The sequence below is a fragment of the Ranitomeya imitator genome, chromosome 3 (assembly GCF_032444005.1).
Source record: "Ranitomeya imitator isolate aRanImi1 chromosome 3, aRanImi1.pri, whole genome shotgun sequence".
NCBI classification, from domain to species: Eukaryota; Metazoa; Chordata; class Amphibia; order Anura; family Dendrobatidae; genus Ranitomeya; species Ranitomeya imitator.
Genome location: NC_091284.1, coordinates 470,557,154 through 470,576,943, shown reverse-complemented (window position 1 = coordinate 470,576,943; position 19,790 = coordinate 470,557,154). Strand labels below are relative to the sequence as shown.

Genomic DNA, 19,790 nt, shown 5'->3' with positions numbered 1-19,790 from the left:
CCACCGTCGCCATAGTCAGGGAGGGGGTGGAGAGCATCTGTCGCCTTCCATCATCCGCTATAACAGTGGTGATGCAGTGGGGGGGGCTGCACGGACGCCATAAACATCATGTCCGGCTATGCACCTGGCTCCAGGAGAGGTAAATGGAGGGTTACTCCATGTGGTCGCCTGCTATAGAGGGGGGAGATCGGAACGCAAAGGAACCATCGCCCGTAAGGTGAGCTCAGGGCTGGCATCCAACAGTGCAGGAAAGGGTACGGGGAGGGATGCTATGCGTTCTCGCCTGTTGATGGTTCAGGGGAGATCGGAACCTAGAAAGGATCCGTCGCCCTCATTCGCTCCGTTAAGGGAAAAATAGAATAAAAATAAAAACGGTGGGGTCTGAAAGCAGACCCAAGTGCCTCCTACAGACACTAAGCAAGAACTGGATCACTTGGAGCCAGCAGGAGGGTGTATACTGCAGGGGAGGAGCTATTCTTTATGTATTAACTTAAGTGTCCTCCTAGTGGCAGCAGCATAACACCCATGGTCGTGTGTCCCCCAATGAGGCGTAGGAGAAACACTCTTCTTGGGCAAAGAGCACAGATACATTACACATAAAAATGTGAATTTCTTAGAATAAGCATGCATGTACATAAAATAACACTACTTCTTGACATTATGCCATTATATAAAACTTAGATTCTCCATTTTCTAGCAGGTTTTTTTTTTTTGTTAATATGAACCCAGAATAGATTTTTCACATCTTCTTTTGTCATCAATGATTATAGCAGAAAATGTAATGTGATCCTCACTGAAAACAGATCTGTTGAACGATTTGAGCAGTTTTTGAAAGTGATTGTGTAGTGCAAGAGATAAGTCACTAATATGTGGGGGGGAAAAACATATTCCTCTAATAAGAAAATATTACGAAGTTCCTTATATTCGTTTGTACTATTGAATTATGGACAAAAAAATTTAAATAAAACTGTGGCTAGTATTTAGAGGAAAGTTCACAAAATGCATTAATTCTACTGCTTGGATTTAGATGTTAAAGGGAAGGTACCGCGTTTGTAGGTCATTAATAAATCACTGTAATGTAGCATAACATGCTGCTATAAGCAAGTTTGAAATGCATGTGAAACAGATTTCATGTGTTAGATGAGTTTAAAGAATGCACTGGAGGCTGACATCTTGGTTTTGCAGCAGTAGCAGGGCACTATCAGTGTCAGATTACGGCACCCCATGGACATAGGAGATAATAGACCGGCGCTGACCCTATCTGTAACATTGCAGCAGCATTAGCAGTGAGCTGGGCATGCCTCTGTGGGCTGCACAACTCACTGCTGTAGGTGTGACTAGCTGCCATTTTATTATAGCCCTGTGCTATCTGCGGAGCTCCACTTAAGGTACCGTCACATTAAGCGACGCTGCAGCGATATAGGCAACGATGCCGATCGCTGCAGCGTCGCTGTTTCGTCGCTGTGTGGTCGCTGGAGAGCTGTCACACAGACAGCTCTCCAGCGACCAACGATGCCGAAGTCCCCTGGTAAGCAGGGTAAACATCGGGTTACTAAGCGCAGGGCCGCGCTTAGTAACCCGTTGTTTACCCTGGTTACCATTGTAAATGTAAAAAAAAAAAACAAACAGTACATACTTACATTCCTGTGTCTGTCCCCCGGCCTCAGCTTCCCGCACTGACTGTGAGCGCCGGCCATAAAGCAGAGCGGTGACGTCACCGCTGTGCTTTACAGCCGGCCGGCGCTCACAGTCAGTGCGGGAAGCTGAGGCCGGGGGACAGACACCGGAATGTAAGTATGTACTTTTTTTTTTTTTACATTTACAATGGTAACCAGGGTAAACATCGGGTTACTAAGCGCGGCCCTGCGCTTAGTAACCCGATGTTTACCCTGGTTACCAGTGAAGACATCGCTGAATCGGTGTCACACACGCCGATTCAGCGATGTCTGCGGGAGATCCAGCGACGAAATAAAGTTCTGGACTTTCTGCTCCGACCAACGATGTCACAGCAGGATCCAGATCGCTGCTGCGTGTCAAACACAACAATATTGCTATCCAGGACGCTGCAACGTCACATATCGCTAGCGATATCGTTGTTAAGTTGCTCAGTGTGAAGGTACCTTTACTCTCTATCGCAGGACAGAAGAAGCCCTCACTGATCCTCTGTACTCCAAGCAGGCACACATCCTCTGCTCCTCAAACGCTGCCCTGTGTGCTTCTCCTGCTGTATCTCTGCCTCCCCCTCACACACAGTCCCTGTGATCTCCAGTAAGCTGCACTCACAGCCTGCAGAGAGGGAGGTGACACCTGGAGAGAGAGCAGGGCAGCTGACAGGACAGGGATTAAGGTGGGGGAAGGGGGATAGCAAGAATGTTATTCACAAAAAATGCTGCTGAGTCCACTGTGTTCTGCTCCTCTGTAAACAAGCTGTGCCTCTGATGCAGTAACTGCTGGTGATAGCAGGTCACAGGGCAGTCACACACAAAATGGCGCTGCCCTGTGATGCTGCTCTTCATTCTGCCCCAGGGATATTAGACCACCCAAAAGGGGAGGGAAATGGTGATGTCAGCAGTTACTGCTCCAATTTTGCTGCTGGTAAATCTTACTATAGCTGCTTGAGGTCTAAAACGGAAAATGCTCCCCCTAGTGGTAAATATGTATATTTGTAGAAAAATATATATTTTTAATATAGAAATATTTGCAAACAGTGCAAACATTGCATTAATACATTTTAATTACTATTTTAAGCTTAATTTCACAAAAAAAACAAAATACAAGAAAACTGGTGACACCTTCCCTTTAACAACAAGAGCACAATTGTTTCAATAAGGGTTGAAAATAGATTTCTCACCTCACTACACTGTCATGGGTGCTTATGTTCTCCTGAGACATCGACAGAAGTAGTTCTGGAAGATCAATACTTTGAAAGAACGACAGATCTTGGGGTTCCCAGCTCATGTCTAACATGTGTAGGAGTGTAGTCTGCACACACGATAAAGCTGGAAGAAGTGATCTAAGCAAAAAAAATGAAAAATAAAATCACAGTTTAACAGAACATTGGCATGTATATCAGTTTTAACCAATAAAAGAAGCTACTGTCACTTAACAGATACAAATGGATAACCTGTGGAATGCCAGATATCCAGATATAAAATTCATGAGACTGATGTGCGAATGATATAAAATTCACAAAAACTATTCCTCACAGCTAAAAAAAACCTATCTATATATACACATACATATATATATATATATATATATATATATATATATATATATATATATATATATATATGTATGTATATATATATATATATATATATATATATATATAATATAACTGTATATGGGTCACTTCCGTCTTTCTGTCTGTCCTTCTTTCTGTCACGGATATTCATTGGTCACGGCCTCTGTCTGTCATAGAATCCAAGTCGCTGATTGGTCTCGCCAGCTGCCAGTCATGGCTGCCGCGACCCATCAGCGACGGCCACAGTCCGATTAGTCCCTCCCTACTCCCCTGCAGTCAGTGCCCGGCGCCCGCTCCATGCTCCCTGCAGTCAGTGCCCGCTGCATACTCCCCGCAGTCAGTGCCCGCTCCATACTCCCCGCAGTCAGTGCCCGGCGCCCGCTCCATACTCCCCGCAGTCAGTGCCCGGCGCCCGCTCCATACCCCCCGCAGTCAGTGCCCGCTCCATACTCCCCGCAGTCCGATTAATCCCTCCCTACTCCCCTGCAGTCAGTGCCCGGCGCCCGCTCCATACTCCCCACAGTCAGCGCCCGTTCCATACTCCCCTCCAGTCCCCGCTCACACAGGGTTAATGCCAGCGGTAAAGGACCGCGTTATGCCACGGGTAACTCACTCTGTTACCGCCGCTATTAACCCTGTGTGACCAAGTTTTTACTATTGATGCTGCCTATGCAACATCAATAGTAAAAAGATCTCATGTTAAAAATAATAAAAAAAAACCAAACAAGCTATTCTCACCTTCCGTAGTCCAACGATGCGCTCCCGCCAGCTTCCGGTCCCAGTGATGCATTGCGAAATTACCCAGAAGACTTAGCGGTCTCGCGAGACCGCTAAGTGATCTGGGTAATTTCGCAATGCATCCTGGGATTGCAAGAGGGCGGCAACCGCGCGCATCGCCAGAGGTTTGCTGGATCTACGCTGGATCCCGCTGGGTGAGTATATAACTATTTTTTATTTTAATTATTTTTTTTTAACAGGGATATGGTGCCCACACTGCTAAATACTACGTGGGCTGTGTTAGATACCGCGTGGCTGCTATATACTACCTGGCCAGTTTTAGATACTATGTGGGCTGTGTTCTATACTGCGTGTGCTGTGCTATATTTTTCGTGGCCAGTGTTATATACTGCGTGGGCTGCGTTATATACTGCGTGGGCTGCGTTATATACTACGTGGCTGTGTTCTATACTGCGTGCTATATACTACGTGGCCAGAGTTAGATACTATGTGGGCTGTGCTATATACTACGTGGGCTGTGTTACATACTGCGTGGCCTATATTAACGCATCGGGTATTCTACAATATGTATGTGTAATAGATATATATTTACAGATGCAAAATGAAAAGGTCTCAGAAAGACAACATAAAAAGCAATGCTACCTAAAAATCATTTCACACAAAACTCCAAAAAAGAGCAAGACAAAAAGTATTGGCACCCTCAGCCTAATACTTGGTTGCACAACCTTTAGCCAAAATAACTGCGACCAACCGCTTACGGTAACCATCAATGAGTTTCTTACAATGCTCTGCTAGAATTTTAGACCATTCTTCTTTGGCAAACTGCTCCAGATCCCTGATATTTGAAGGGTGCCTTCTCCAAACTGCCATTTTTAGATCTCTCCACAGGTGTTCTATGGGATTCAGGTCTGGACTCATTGCTGGCCACCTTAGAAGTCTCCTGTGCTTTCTCTCAAACCATTTTCTAGTGCTTTTTGAAGTGTGTTTTGGGTCATTGTCCTGCTGGAAGAGCCATGACCTCTGAGGGAGACCCAGCTTTCTCACACTGGGCCCTACATTATGCTGCAAAATATGTTGGTAGTCTTCAGACTTCATAATGCCATGCACACGGTCAAGCAGTCCAGTGCCAGAGCCAGCAAAGCAACCCCAAAATATCAGGGAACCTCTGCCATGTTTGACTGTAGGGACCGTGTTCTTTTCTTTGAATGCCTCTTTTTTTCTCCTGTAAACTCTATGTTGATGCCTTTGCCCAAAAAGCTAAACTTTTGTCTTCCAAAAAGTTTTAGGCTTTTTCGGGTAAGTTTTGGCAAACTCCAGCCTGGCTTTTTTTATGTCTCAGGGTAAGAAGTGGGGTCTTCCTGGGTCTCCTACCATACAGTCCCTTTTCATTCAGACACTGATGGATAGTACGGGTTGACACTGTTGTACCCTCGGACTGCAGGGCAGCTTGAACTTGTTTGGATGTTAGTCGAGGTTCTTTATCCAACATCCGCACAATCTTGCGTTGAAATCTCTTGTCAATTTTTCTTTTCCGTCCACATCTAGGGAGGTTAGCCACAGTGCCATGGGCTTTAAACTTCTTGATGACACTGCGCACGGTAGACACAGGAACATTGAGGTCTTTGGAGATGGACTTGTAGCCTTGAGATTGCTCATGCTTCCTCACAATGTGGTTTCTCAAGTCCTCAGGCAGTTCTTTGGTCTTCTTTCTTTTCTCCATGCTCAATGTGGTACACACAAGGACACAGGACAGAGGTTGAGTCAACTTTAATCCATGTCAACTGGCTGCAAGTGTGATTTAGTTATTGCCAACACCTGTTAGGTGCCACAGGTAAGTTACAAGTGCTGTTAATTACACAAATTAGAGAAGCATCACATGATTTTTCGAACAGTGCCAATACTTTTGTCCACCCCCTTTTTTATGTTTGGTGTGGAATTATATCCAATTTGGCTTTAGGACAATTCTTTTTGTGTTTTATCATTTAAGACAAATTAAATGAAGATAATAATACCAAATAATTTGTGTTTGCAATCATTTTCAGGAAGAAACTGAGTATTATCTGACAGAATTGCAGGGGTGTCAATACTTTTGGCCACAACTGTACATAACTTCACACCTTTAGCGCTGGTTTATTTCCCTTGGGAAAAATGGATCAGGCATGTTAAATTTCAACATGCCCAACTTTTCATTGTCATTTAGAGGAGGTGCCGACAGATACATTATCTGCAAGGCTAGTTCTACCTAAGTTTGTGATTGTGCCTGACATCCATCTAACATATACTGTTACCTAAACGATTCACAAAAGATAAAATCTCGTTTATTGATGCAGGACCTGGTCTGTCACAATCTGTGGCTTGAAAATTTAATTACAAATAACATTTTTTCTTCTTGCTTCTGTTAGAAATGGCTAACATGGACACCAGATCAGAACAATGAAAGATCATCATTTTACTTATAATAGAAACCATCTGTAAGTTTTTACTGGTAAATAACACACGAATCACAAAATCAAGGATGAAATGTACCTGTCATTAAGGCTGTTAAACCCCTTTACAGCATTCACTAAAAGAATGACAAGTCTGTAGTACGACTCCCGGACTTCTCTATGAAGTTCAGCTCCGCAGCCTTCCAGGTGACCAAAATAGCTTCAAAGTCAAGAGGAAACAAGGTCAGTTTTGCAGCCCTTTGTAGCATTTTTTTTCAATCTGCAGCAAAATGTATGCTCATTGCCTTCTTTTTAACAGTAGGCTATCTTTACCAGAACTATGTCCCACTACAATCATATAGTTGGCACAGATTTCACAGAAACCTGGTTAGGCATCACGTAACACAGTGCTCTACTTACTTGGTGAAGTCATTCTGGCAAGCAAGCAGCTCCAACAAAAAGAGCACACAGGGGGGCTGAAAGAAATGAGGTTGTCCCAGAGTTTCTAGACACTCCTGGATTATTTTCAGCACCTTGAGAATGCTTTCAGCCTGAGCTCTTCTGAGGGAGAGGACCTGCAGGACACTGGTGAAAGGAAGCAAAATGAATGAATTAGATCTTTCAGGATGCATTCACACAACCTCTGTAGGGTCTGTTTAACCCCTTTACCCCCAAGGGTGGTTTGCACGTTAATGACCAGGCCAATTTTTACAATTCTGACCACTGTCCCTTTATGAGGTTATAACTCCGAAACGCTTCAACGGATCTTAGCGATTCTGAGATTGTTTTCTTGTAACATATTGTACTTCATGATAGTGCTAAAATTTCTTCGATATAACTTGCGTTTATTTGTGAAAAAAACGGAAATTTGGCGAAAATTTTGAAAATTTCACAATTTTCCAACTTTGAATTTTTATTCTGTTAAACCAGAGAGTTATGTGACACAATATAGTTAATAAATAACATTTCCCACATGTCTACTTTACATCAGCACAATTTTTGAAACAAACTTTTTTTTTTCAAGGAAGTTATAAGGGTTAAAATTTGACCAGCAATTTCTCATTTTTACAACCAAATTTACAAAACCATTTTTTTTAGGGACCACCTCACATTTGAAGTCATTTTGAAGGGTCTATATGGCAGAAAATACCCAAAAGCGACACCATTCTAAAAACTGCACCCCTCAAGGTGCTCAAAACCACATTCAAGAAGTTTATTAACCCTTCAGGTGATTCACAGCAGCAGAAGCAACATGGAAGGAAAAAATTAACATTTTACTTTTTAGTCACAAAAATGATCTTTCAGCAATAATCTTTTTAATTTCCCAAGGGTAAAAAGAGAAAATGGACCTCAAAAGTTGTTGTCCAATTTATCCTGAGTACGCTGATACCCCACATGTGAGGGGGAACCACTTTTTGGGCGCATGGCAGGGCTCAGAAGGAAAGGAGCGCCGTTTGACTTTTTCAAGCTAAATTTGGCTGGAATTGAGATCGGACGCCATGTCGCGTTTGGCGACCCCCTGATGTGCCTAAACAGTGGAAACCCCCCACAAGTGACCCTATTTTGGAAACTAGACCCCCTAAGGAACTTATCTAGATGTGTCATGAGCACTTTTATCCCCCAAGTTATTCACAAAAGTTTATAACGCCCGGGCGTGAAAAAAAAAATTCCTATTTTTTCCACAAACATGATCGTTTAGTCCCCAATTTTTTATTTTCTCAAGGGTAAAAGGAGAAATTGGACCCCAAAAGTTGTTGTCCAATTTGTCCTGAGTACGCTGATACCCCATATGTGGGGGGGGACCACTGTGTGGGCGCATGGCAGGGCTCAGAAGGAAAGGAGCGCCGTTTGACTTTTTCAAGCTAACTTTGGCTGGAATTGAGATCGGACGCCATGTCGCGTTTGGCGACCCCCTGATGTGCCTAAACAGTGGAAACCCCCCACAAATGACCCCATTTTGGAAACTAGACCCCCTAAGGAACTTATCTAGATGTGTCATGAGCACTTTTATCCCCCAAGTGCTTCACGAAAGTTTATAACGCCCGGGCGTGAAAAAAAAAAATCCTATTTTTTCCACAAACATGATCGTTTAGTCCCCAATTTTTTATTTTCTCAAGGGTAAAAGGAGAAATTGGACCCCAAAAGTTGTTGTCCAATTTGTCCTGAGTACGCTGATACCCCATATGTGGGGGGGGACCACTGTTTGGGCGCATGGCAGGGCTCAGAAGGAAAGGAGCGCCGTTTGACTTTTTCAAGCTAAATTTGGCTGGAATTGAGATCGGACGCCATGTCGCGTTTGGCGACCCCCTGATGTGCCTAAACAGTGGAAACCCCCCACAAATGACCCCATTTTGGAAACTAGACCCCCTAAGGAACTTATCTAGATGTGTCATGAGCACTTTTATCCCCCAAGTGCTTCACGAAAGTTTATAACGCCCGGGCGTGAAAAAAAAAATTCCTATTTTTTCCACAAACATGATCGTTTAGTCCCCAATTTTTTATTTTCTCAAGGGTAAAAGGAGAAATTGGACCCCAAAAGTTGTTGTCCAATTTGTCCTGAGTACGCTGATACCCCATATGTGGGGGGGGACCACTGTGTGGGCGCATGGCAGGGCTCAGAAGGAAAGGAGCGCCGTTTGACTTTTTCAAGCTAAATTTGGCTGGAATTGAGATCGGACGCCATGTCGCGTTTGGCGACCCCCTGATGTGCCTAAACAGTGGAAACCCCCCACAAATGACCCCATTTTGGAAACTAGACCCCCTAAGGAACTTATCTAGATGTGTCATGAGCACTTTTATCCCCCAAGTGCTTCACGAAAGTTTATAACGCCCGGGCGTGAAAAAAAAAAATCCTATTTTTTCCACAAACATGATCGTTTAGTCCCCAATTTTTTATTTTCTCAAGGGTAAAAGGAGAAATTGGACCCCAAAAGTTGTTGTCCAATTTGTCCTGAGTACGCTGATACCCCATATGTGGGGGGGGACCACTGTTTGGGCGCATGGCAGGGCTCAGAAGGAAAGGAGCGCCGTTTGACTTTTTCAAGCTAAATTTGGCTGGAATTGAGATCGGACGCCATGTCGCGTTTGGCGACCCCCTGATGTGCCTAAACAGTGGAAACCCCCCACAAATGACCCCATTTTGGAAACTAGACCCCCTAAGGAACTTATCTAGATGTGTCATGAGCACTTTTATCCCCCAAGTGCTTCACGAAAGTTTATAACGCCCGGGCGTGAAAAAAAAAATTCCTATTTTTTCCACAAACATGATCGTTTAGTCCCCAATTTTTTATTTTCTCAAGGGTAAAAGGAGAAATTGGACCCCAAAAGTTGTTGTCCAATTTGTCCTGAGTACGCTGATACCCCATATGTGGGGGGGACCACTGTTTGGGCGCATGGCAGGGCTCAGAAGGAAAGGAGCGCCGTTTGACTTTTTCAAGCTAACTTTGGCTGGAATTGAGATCGGACGCCATGTCGCGTTTGGCGACCCCCTGATGTGCCTAAACAGTGGAAACCCCCCACAAGTGACCCCATTTTGGAAACTAGACCCCCTAAGGAACTTATCTAGATGTGTCATGAGCACTTTTATCCCCCAAGTGCTTCACGAAAGTTTATAACGCCCTGGCGTGAAAAAAAAAATTCCTATTTTTTTCCACAAACATGATCGTTTAGTCCCCAATTTTTTATTTTCTCAAGGGTAAAAGGAGAAATTGGACCCCAAAAGTTGTTGTCCAATTTGTCCTGAGTACGCTGATACCCCATATGTGGGGGGGGACCACTGTTTGGGCGCATGGCAGGGCTCAGAAGGAAAGGAGCGCCGTTTGACTTTTTCAAGCTAACTTTGGCTGGAATTGAGATCGGACGCCATGTCGCGTTTGGCGACCCCCTGATGTGCCTAAACAGTGGAAACCCCCCACAAGTGACCCCATTTTGGAAACTAGACCCCCTAAGGAACTTATCTAGATGTGTCATGAGCACTTTTATCCCCCAAGTGCTTCACGAAAGTTTATAACGCCCTGGCGTGAAAAAAAAAATTCCTATTTTTTTCCACAAACATGATCGTTTAGTCCCCAATTTTTTATTTTCTCAAGGGTAAAAGGAGAAATTGGACCCCAAAAGTTGTTGTCCAATTTGTCCTGAGTACGCTGATACCCCATATTTGGGGGGAACCACTGTTTGGGCGCATGGCAGGGCTCAGAAGGAAAGGAGCGCCGTTTGACTTTTTCAAGCTAACTTTGGCTGGAATTGAGATCGGACGCCATGTCGCGTTTGGAGAGCCCATGATGTGCCTAAACAGTGGAAACCCCCCACAAGTGACCCCATTTTGGAAACTAGACCCTCTAAGGAACTTATCTAGTTGTGTGGTGAGAATTTTGAACCCCCACGTGCTTCACTAAAGTATATAATGCCCAGGCGTGAAAATAAAAAATCCTATTTTTTCCTACAAAAATGATATTTTAGTCCCCAATTTTTAATTTTCCCAAGGGTACCAGGAGAAATTGGACCCCAAAAGTTGTTGTCCAATTTGTCCTGAGTACGCTGATACCCCATATGTGGGGAGGAACTACTGTTTGGGCACACGTTGGGGCTCGAAAGGGAAGTAGTGACGTTTTGGAATGCAGACTTTGATGGAATGTTCTGCTGGCATCATGTTCCATTTGCAGAGCCCCTGATGTGACTAAACAGTAGAAACCCCCCACAAGTGACCCCATTTTGGAAACTGTACCCCCTAAGGAACTTATCTAGTTGTGTGGTGAGAATTTTGAACCCCCACGTGCTTCACTAAACTTTATAATGCCCAGGTGTGAAAATAAAAAATCCTATTTTTTCCCACAAAAATGATATTTTAGTCCCCAATTTTTAATTTTCCCAAGGGTACCAGGAGAAATTGGACCCCCAAAGTTGTTGTCCAATTTGTCCTGAGTACGCTGATACCCCATATGTGGGGAGGAACTACTGTTTGGGCACACGTTGGGGCTCGAAAGGGAAGTAGTGACGTTTTGGAATGCAGACTTTGATGGAATGTTCTGCTGGCATCATGTTCCATTTGCAGAGCCCCTGATGTGACTAAACAGTAGAAACCCCCCACAAGTGACCCCATTTTGGAAACTGTACCCCCTAAGGAACTTATCTAGTTGTGTGGTGAGAAATTTGAACCCCCACGTGCTTCACTAAAGTTTATAATGCCCAGGCGTGAAAATAAAAAATCCTATTTTTTCCCACAAAAATGATATTTTAGTCCCCAATTTTTAATTTTCCCAAAGGTAACAGGAGAAATTGGACATCAAAAGTTGTTGTCCAAATTGTCCTGATTACGCTGGTACGCCATATGTGGGAAAAAACTGTTTAGGCACACGTTGGGGCTCGAAAGGGAAGTTGTGACGTTTTGGAATGCAGAAATTGTCTGCGGTCGTCATGTTCCGTTTGCAGAGCCCCTGATGTGCCTAAACAGTAAAAAAAACCCACAAGTGACATCATTTTGGAACCTAGACCCCCCCCAAGGAACTTATCTAGATGTGCCCCCTTTTTGGAACTAATGTACGCTTTCTTGTAAAGTAAATTAGTAGTGCATGGAGGAGTGGTACAATCTGAAGCAATCCTTCATACACAGGCCAGGTTTTTCGGGGCAGGTGTCGCATTGATAAATGGTGTCCTTGCGTATTCCCCTTTTGTAACACACTCGGCACCTTTTTTGCGGCTTACCTTTTCTGCCGGTTGGCGGGACCACCCCCGGAAAATGCTGGCCTGGTACGATACGAGCACCTTCAGTTCCGGAAGTACTGGGGCCCTCTCCTTCCGGAGTACCAAATATCAGGGCCTTAACCACTACCTCCTGGAACTGAAGGTACGACGTATCGGTGTGGCGTGCACATCGTAACAGCAGGAAAGCGTTGAGCATTGCCATTTGTACGATGTGGACGGCCAACTTTTTGTACCACACCTTGGCCTTTCTCAAAGCACTGTATGGTTGGAGGAGTTGATCAGAGAGATCAACCCCCCCCATGCTTTTGTTGTAGCCCAGTACACAGTCCGGTTTGCAGACCTGTGTAGAGGTACCCCGTACAGTGCTGAGGGCTCTGCCATCACCATGTATGGTGGTCAAGAGAAGGACATCCCTCTTGTCCTTGTACTTGACCACCAGCAGGTGGTCGCTACATTGGGCCTTGCTCTCACCTTTTCTGAGCATCTGCCGAAGTAGCATCTTTGGGAGGCCTCTCTGATTTTTGCGCACAGTACCGCAGGCTGCGGTACCTCGCGCAGAGAGGGATTTGTAGAGTGGGATGCTGGTATAAAAGTTATCAGTATAGAGGTGATAACCTTTATCCAGCAGTGGGTGCACCAAATCCCACACGATCTTCCCACTCACTCCCAGGACAGGAGGACACTCAGGGGGTTCAATCCTGCTGTCCTTCCCTTCATACACTCTAAACCTGTGGATGTACCCTGAGGCACTCTCACACAGCTTGTAGAGTTTGATTCCGTACCTGGCCCTTTTGTTGGGCAGGTATTGACGGAATCCGAGCCGCCCCTTAAAATGGACCAAGGACTCATCCACGCAGATGTCCCTTTTGGGCACGTACACTTCAGAAAACTTTTTGTTGAAGTGTTCGATGACCGGCCGAACTTTGAACAGACGGTCAAAGTTGGGGTCATCTCGTGCGGGACACTGTGCATTATCGGAATAATGCAGGAATTTATGGATGGCCTCAAAACGTCTCCGAACCATGGCCATTCGGAATACTGGAGTGTTATATAAAACATCTACACTCCAATATTGCCGCATTTCTGGCTTCTTCACGATCCCCATGTGGAGGACCAGGCCCCAAAACTGCATCATTTCAACTGCGTCTACAGGAGACCAGTTGGAAAATGATGTACCGGGGTTTTGCTCCAAAAATTGACGAGCATACAAATTAGTTTGCTCCACCATGAGGTTAATAAAATCCTCAGAGAAAAAGACTTTGAAAAAGTCTGTTTCTGTGAGGCCCGTGGTGTCAAACTTGATTCCTGATTCTGCCACAAAATCAGGAATCAGTGGCTCGTAATTTTCGGGGGGCGAGGTCCATGTGGGTTCCGCAGTGGGGAGCGCTGGTTCAGGAGTGGTGGGGGCTGCCTCATCTTCTGTCCTGGGGCGTCTGCGTGGTGGTTCCGCAGGACCCGAGGAGGAAGAGGAGGAGGAGGAGGAAGAGGAGGAGGAGGAGGAAGAGGATGAAGAATCAGAAAAGTGAAGAAAAGTGGGATCCTCTCCCTCGCTATCAGTGTCGGAGGCAAGGAAAGCATATGCCTCCTCCAATGAATAGCGCTGTTGGGACGAACGGGACGAGCGGGACATTTTTGTGTGAATATGGTGATTGGGTGCACTTTATTGATAACTGTATGTGTATGTGTGGGGGGATAGTGATTTGTGCAAACTTATCTGAAAAGAAAATGCTAAAAGGAGAAGAAAAACCTGTAAAAAAAAAAAAAAAGGCAGGCACAAACTCTGATAAGAGAACTGCGTCACTTATCAAAGTTTGGCGGCTGCGGGATGTGTGTACGGAGGTTGCGCAAAAAGGCTGAAGGGAAAAAAGCGAGCGCGAGAGTTGATCGGTGAACTGCGTCACCAATCAACGCTCGGCGGCTGTTAAATGGGCGCACGGAAGGAGGTGCAAAGGGGGGTAAAAAGAGGGGGAAGGGAGATGGGGGTGGAAGTGGGGATTGGGCAGGGATCAGTGATCAAAACGTACGGTTGTAGTCAGGTGGCGCAAAAGGGGGGTGAAAAAAAAAAAAGGAAAACGGCAGGCACAAACTCTGATAAGTGAACTGCGTCACTTATCAAACTTTGGCGGCTGCGGAATGTGTGTACGGAGTTGGCGCAACGGGGGTGAGGGAAAAAAAGCGAGCGCGAGCGTTGATCGGTGAACTGCGTCACCAATCAACGTTCGGCGGCTGTTAAATGGGCGCACGGAAGGAGGTGCAAAGGGGGGTAAAAAGAGGGGGAAGGGAGATGGGGGTGGAAGTGGGGATTGGGCAGGGATCAGTGATCAAAACGTACGGTTGTAGTCAGGTGGCGCAAAAGGGGGGTGAAAAAAAAAAAAAGGGAAAACGGCAGGCACAAACTCTGATAAGTGAACTGCGTCACTTATCAAACTTCGGCGGCTGCGGAATGTGTGTACGGAGTTGGCGCAACGGGGGTGAGGGAAAAAAGCGAGCGCGAGCGTTGATCGGTGAACTACGTCACCAATCAACGTTCGGCGGCTGTTAAATGGGCGCACGGAAGGAGGTGCAAAGGGGGGTAAAAAGAGGGGGAAGGGAGATGGGGGTGGAAGTGGGGATTGGGCAGGGATCAGTGATCAAAACGTACGGTTGTAGTCAGGTGGCGCAAAAGGGGGGTGAAAAAAAAAAAAGGAAAACGGCAGGCACAAACTCTGATAAGTGAACTGCGTCACTTATCAAACTTTGGCGGCTGCGGAATGTGTGTACGGAGTTGGCGCAACGGGGGTGAGGGAAAAAAAGCGAGCGCGAGCGTTGATCGGTGAACTGCGTCACCAATCAACGTTCGGCGGCTGTTAAATGGGCGCACGGAAGGAGGTGCAAAGGGGGGTAAAAAGAGGGGGAAGGGAGATGGGGGTGGAAGTGGGGATTGGGCAGGGATCAGTGATCAAAACGTACGGTTGTAGTCAGGTGGCGCAAAAGGGGGGTGAAAAAAAAAAAAGGGAAAACGGCAGGCACAAACTCTGATAAGTGAACTGCGTCACTTATCAAACTTCGGCGGCTGCGGAATGTGTGTACGGAGTTGGCGCAACGGGGGTGAGGGAAAAAAGCGAGCGCGAGCGTTGATCGGTGAACTACGTCACCAATCAACGTTCGGCGGCTGTTAAATGGGCGCACGGAAGGAGGTGCAAAGGGGGGTAAAAAGAGGGGGAAGGGAGATGGGGGTGGAAGTGGGGATTGGGCAGGGATCAGTGATCAAAACGTACGGTTGTAGTCAGGTGGCGCAAAAGGGGGGTGAAAAAAAAAAAAAGGGAAAACGGCAGGCACAAACTCTGATAAGTGAACTGCGTCACTTATCAAACTTCGGCGGCTGCGGAATGTGTGTACGGAGTTGGCGCAACGGGGGTGAGGGAAAAAAGCGAGCGCGAGCGTTGATCGGTGAACTACGTCACCAATCAACGTTCGGCGGCTGTTAAATGGGCGCACGGAAGGAGGTGCAAAGGGGGGTAAAAAGAGGGGGAAGGGAGATGGGGGTGGAAGTGGGGATTGGGCAAGGATCAGTGATCAAAACGTACGGTTGTAGTCAGGTGGCGCAAAAGGGGGGTGAAAAAAAAAAAAGGAAAACGGCAGGCACAAACTCTGATAAGTGAACTGCGTCACTTATCAAACTTTGGCGGCTGCGGAATGTGTGTACGGAGTTGGCGCAACGGGGGTGAGGGAAAAAAAGCGAGCGCGAGCGTTGATCGGTGAACTGCGTCACCAATCAACGTTCGGCGGCTGTTAAATGGGCGCACGGAAGGAGGTGCAAAGGGGGGTAAAAAGAGGGGGAAGGGAGATGGGGGTGGAAGTGGGGATTGGGCAGGGATCAGTGATCAAAACGTACGGTTGTAGTCAGGTGGCGCAAAAGGGGGGTAAAAAAAAAAAAGGGAAAACGGCAGGCACAAACTCTGATAAGTGAACTGCGTCACTTATCAAACTTCGGCGGCTGCGGAATGTGTGTACGGAGTTGGCGCAACGGGGGTGAGGGAAAAAAGCGAGCGCGAGCGTTGATCGGTGAACTACGTCACCAATCAACGTTCGGCGGCTGTTAAATGGGCGCACGGAAGGAGGTGCAAAGGGGGGTAAAAAGAGGGGGAAGGGAGATGGGGGTGGAAGTGGGGATTGGGCAGGGATCAGTGATCAAAACGTACGGTTGTAGTCAGGTGGCGCAAAAGGGGGGTGAAAAAAAAAAAAGGAAAACGGCAGGCACAAACTCTGATAAGTGAACTGCGTCACTTATCAAACTTTGGCGGCTGCGGAATGTGTGTACGGAGTTGGCGCAACGGGGGCGAGGGAAAAAAAGCGAGCGCGAGCGTTGATCGGTGAACTGCGTCACCAATCAACGCTCGGCGGCTACTAAATGTGCGCACGGAGGCGGCACAAATGGGGGTGGAGGGGGTAAAAAGAGGGGGAAGGGGGGATTGGGGTGGATGAACGGGGATTGGGGTGGATGAACGGGGATTGGGGTGGATGAACGGGGATTGGGCAGGGATCAGGGATAAAACTTACGTTTAGTTGTCTTCTTTCTTTAGCAGGGATTGTGGTGCTACAGGCTGCTGTGGCACCACAATACCCAGCACGGCAGGGAGATCCAGGCACAAAATCCAGCAGGGAGATCCAGCAGTATGACCGCTCTGTAGGAATCCTCAGCTAGAATGAGGACCCTGCAGAGCGGTCATACACAGGTCAGGCAGGTGACACAGACAGGTCACAGAGCGGTCATGCTGCTGCTGTGACCTGTCATTGGTGGGATCGACCATAACATCGATCCCACCAATCAGAGCTTTCCTGGTGACCTGGCTGTGACCTGCCTAGGATCGGATCTGTTCGCGCCATCCTAGGCAGGTCACAGCCAGGTCACCTGCAGGGCACAGAGCGGTCACAGAGTGATCGCCGCTGCGCCCTGTGATTGGCGCGATCGACGATGACATCGATCGCGCCAATCGGCTCCTGCAGGCCCTGCTGGGCCTGCACTGTGTCCTATCCTAGGATCGGTGCTATTAGAGCACCGATCCACGCAGGTTCCGGCAGGGCACAGCGCGGTAATACCGCGCGGTGCCCTGCGATTGGCGCGATCGATGCGATCGGCGATCGCGCCAATCCGGGCTGTTCTTGCCGGTGCCTGGCGTTGCCAGGCACCGGACCTAGGATCGAGTACATCGGTACTCGATCCTAGCCTGTGACCTCATTGTTTCAGCCGCTCCGATTGGCTGAAACAATGAGAATGGCTGTGATTGGCTGTTCAGAATTGAACAGCCAATCACAGCGATCGAGAGGGCGGGTGGGCGGCGACAATGCCCTGGATGCCGAGGCCATCTCCCCCCAGGTGAGATGGCGTCGGAATTTTAATGCGATCACCGCGACTTAAGTCGCGGTATCGCATTAAAGGGCAGGACGTACTATCCCGTCAAGGGTCAGATAGGCCCAGGGCACCTCGACGGGATAGTACGTCCAAGGTCACAGAGGGGTTAATGGGAAAGCTGCCGACACAGGTCAAAAATGGACAATTTTTGCTACCATTTTACTCCTGGGGCTTCTGAATAATCGGTTTGTCATCATTTTAAATCTGCCATATGGTTTCAGAGATGTGGGAGATTTTCATATGGTGCAAATTTTTATGAACTTTACCAAGTGCATGGGGCTTACAAGATTATAGGGACATATTTATAGGCTACTCTGCAAAATTACACTGTCAGAGACACACCCTCGGAAAATGCCATGAAAATTAGTGCTAAAAAAAGAAACAAAAAAAAAACAAAAAGCAAACACCACATCTCCGAAACCGTATGGCAGATTAAGGGGAAAAAAAATTATATACATGAAAGCAGATAGAACATAAGAGCAAAAACATTCGACTTTGTGCAGGTCCTCTTTACGGGCAGCCAGAGGCCCAACATTCACCCAATGAAAGCCAATTTAGTAATCGTTCAGGCAGTTTACACTGAGGTTTCCAGATTTTTACTGAAGGCTTCAATTAAACATGTTATAGCCCTTCCCTGGATATACATTTACTGGAAGCAAATAAGGCAGTGTGAAAAGAGCCTTACAAACTTAAAGGTACTGTCACACTAGACGATATCGCTAGCGATCCGTGACGTTGCAGCGTCCTCGCTAGCGATATCGTCCAGTGTGACAGGCAGCAGCGATCAGGCCCCTGCTGGGAGATCGCTGGTCGGGGAAGAAAGTCCAGAACTTTATTTCGTCGCTGGACTCCCCGTAGACATCGCTGAATCGGCGTGTGTGACACCGATTCAGCGATGTCTTCGCTGGTAACCAGGGTAAACATCGGGTAACTAAGCGCAGGGCCGCGCTTAGTAACCCGATGTTTACCCTGGTTACCATCCTAAAAGTAAAAAAACAAACACTACATACTTACCTACAGCCGTCTGTCCTCCAGCGCTGTGCTCTGCACTCCTCCTGCTCTGGCAGTGAGCGTCGGTCAGCCGGAAAGCAGAGCGGTGACGTCACCGCTCTGCTTTCTGGCTGCCCGGCGCTCACAGCCAGACCAGAGAAGCAGAGCGCCGAGGACAGACGGCTGTAGGTAAGTATGTAGCGTTTGTTTTTTTACTTTTTAGGATGGTAACCAGGGTAAACATCGGGTTACTAAGCGCGGCCCTGCGCTTAGTTACCCGATGTTTACCCTGGTTACCGGGGACCTCGGGATCGTTGGTCGCTGGAGAGCTGTCTGTGTGACAGCTCTCCAGCGACCAAACAGCGACGCTGCAGCGATCCGGATCGTTGTCGGTATCGCTGCAGCGTCGCTATGTGTGACGGTACCTTAAGACATTTTAAGGGCAATGGCTTCTAACAAAGCTTTTGTTTTGAGAACGACTTTCAACTTCCTAATTATTCTTATCTCTCCTCCCTGTGGTCTCAAACACCTACATTAGCTTCACTTTTCAGTATTGTAGGTGCTTCCATATTAAAAATTCTTTCCTCATAAAAGGATAATTAGAAGTCGTTTCTACGGATGAGTGATCTGCTTTGATCATTTTATGCTGGCATTCTTCATAATACCTTCTGCTAAAAGCCTCAAGGTCTAAAAATAACAAATGTGAAGGAACATTTTCAGACTTTACCTTTCATGGGAAATTGTTGGATCCTTCACAAAATCTAAGATGTTCTTCACAATGGGATACTTTTCTTTTACAGATGGCAAGACCTTTGTTTCTTCTATGGAGCGAAATGAGAGGAGCCGTAGCCTTGCCCGATTAAATGGAGCCTTACGAGTTGGGGTAGGGGGAGGAGAAGCAGAGTCCTCAGGCTTTTCAGTTGTTTTGATCTGAGTACCAACTGGAGTCTCATTTTTATGGTCTTCAGATTTTATTTCGGATTCTTGTTTTTTCTGAGAGTCTTGCTCAGGCACTTGAAACTTCGAAATCAGACCAGGATGAACGGATTCGGGAGAGGCATTAATGGGTGAGGCACTTGAAGCTTGAAAGTCTGCCTCTACAATTGACCCTTTTCGCTGACTATTTAATAGCAAATCTTCATCTGCCGAAATCAAGCTGTCTAATGGTGGCCTTGATGTAGGCAGAAATCTCAAGAGTAGTAGACACTTCTCAATGCACTGTTTTGCTGTAAGAAAGCATATATTACATACAGACATATTCAATAAGTTGAAATCAGATTAATGACAATCTCTCAAG

The 19,790-nt window shown here is 46.6% G+C and overlaps 1 protein-coding gene across 1 annotated transcript in view; it reads right to left on the bottom strand.

Annotated features, from left to right (window-relative positions):
• LOC138670277 (zinc finger ZZ-type and EF-hand domain-containing protein 1-like) overlaps window positions 1-19,790 on the bottom strand; it is a 306,056-nt gene that overhangs the window by 72,433 nt on the left and 213,833 nt on the right. Inside the window, exons 29-32 of the mRNA XM_069757472.1 lie at window positions 19,221-19,719; window positions 6,832-6,996; window positions 6,512-6,631; window positions 2,852-3,013 (exon numbers count right to left, since the gene is read on the bottom strand). Of these exons, the coding sequence (XP_069613573.1) occupies window positions 2,852-3,013; window positions 6,512-6,631; window positions 6,832-6,996; window positions 19,221-19,719 (946 nt within the window). The remainder of the gene's footprint in view (window positions 1-2,851; window positions 3,014-6,511; window positions 6,632-6,831; window positions 6,997-19,220; window positions 19,720-19,790) is intronic.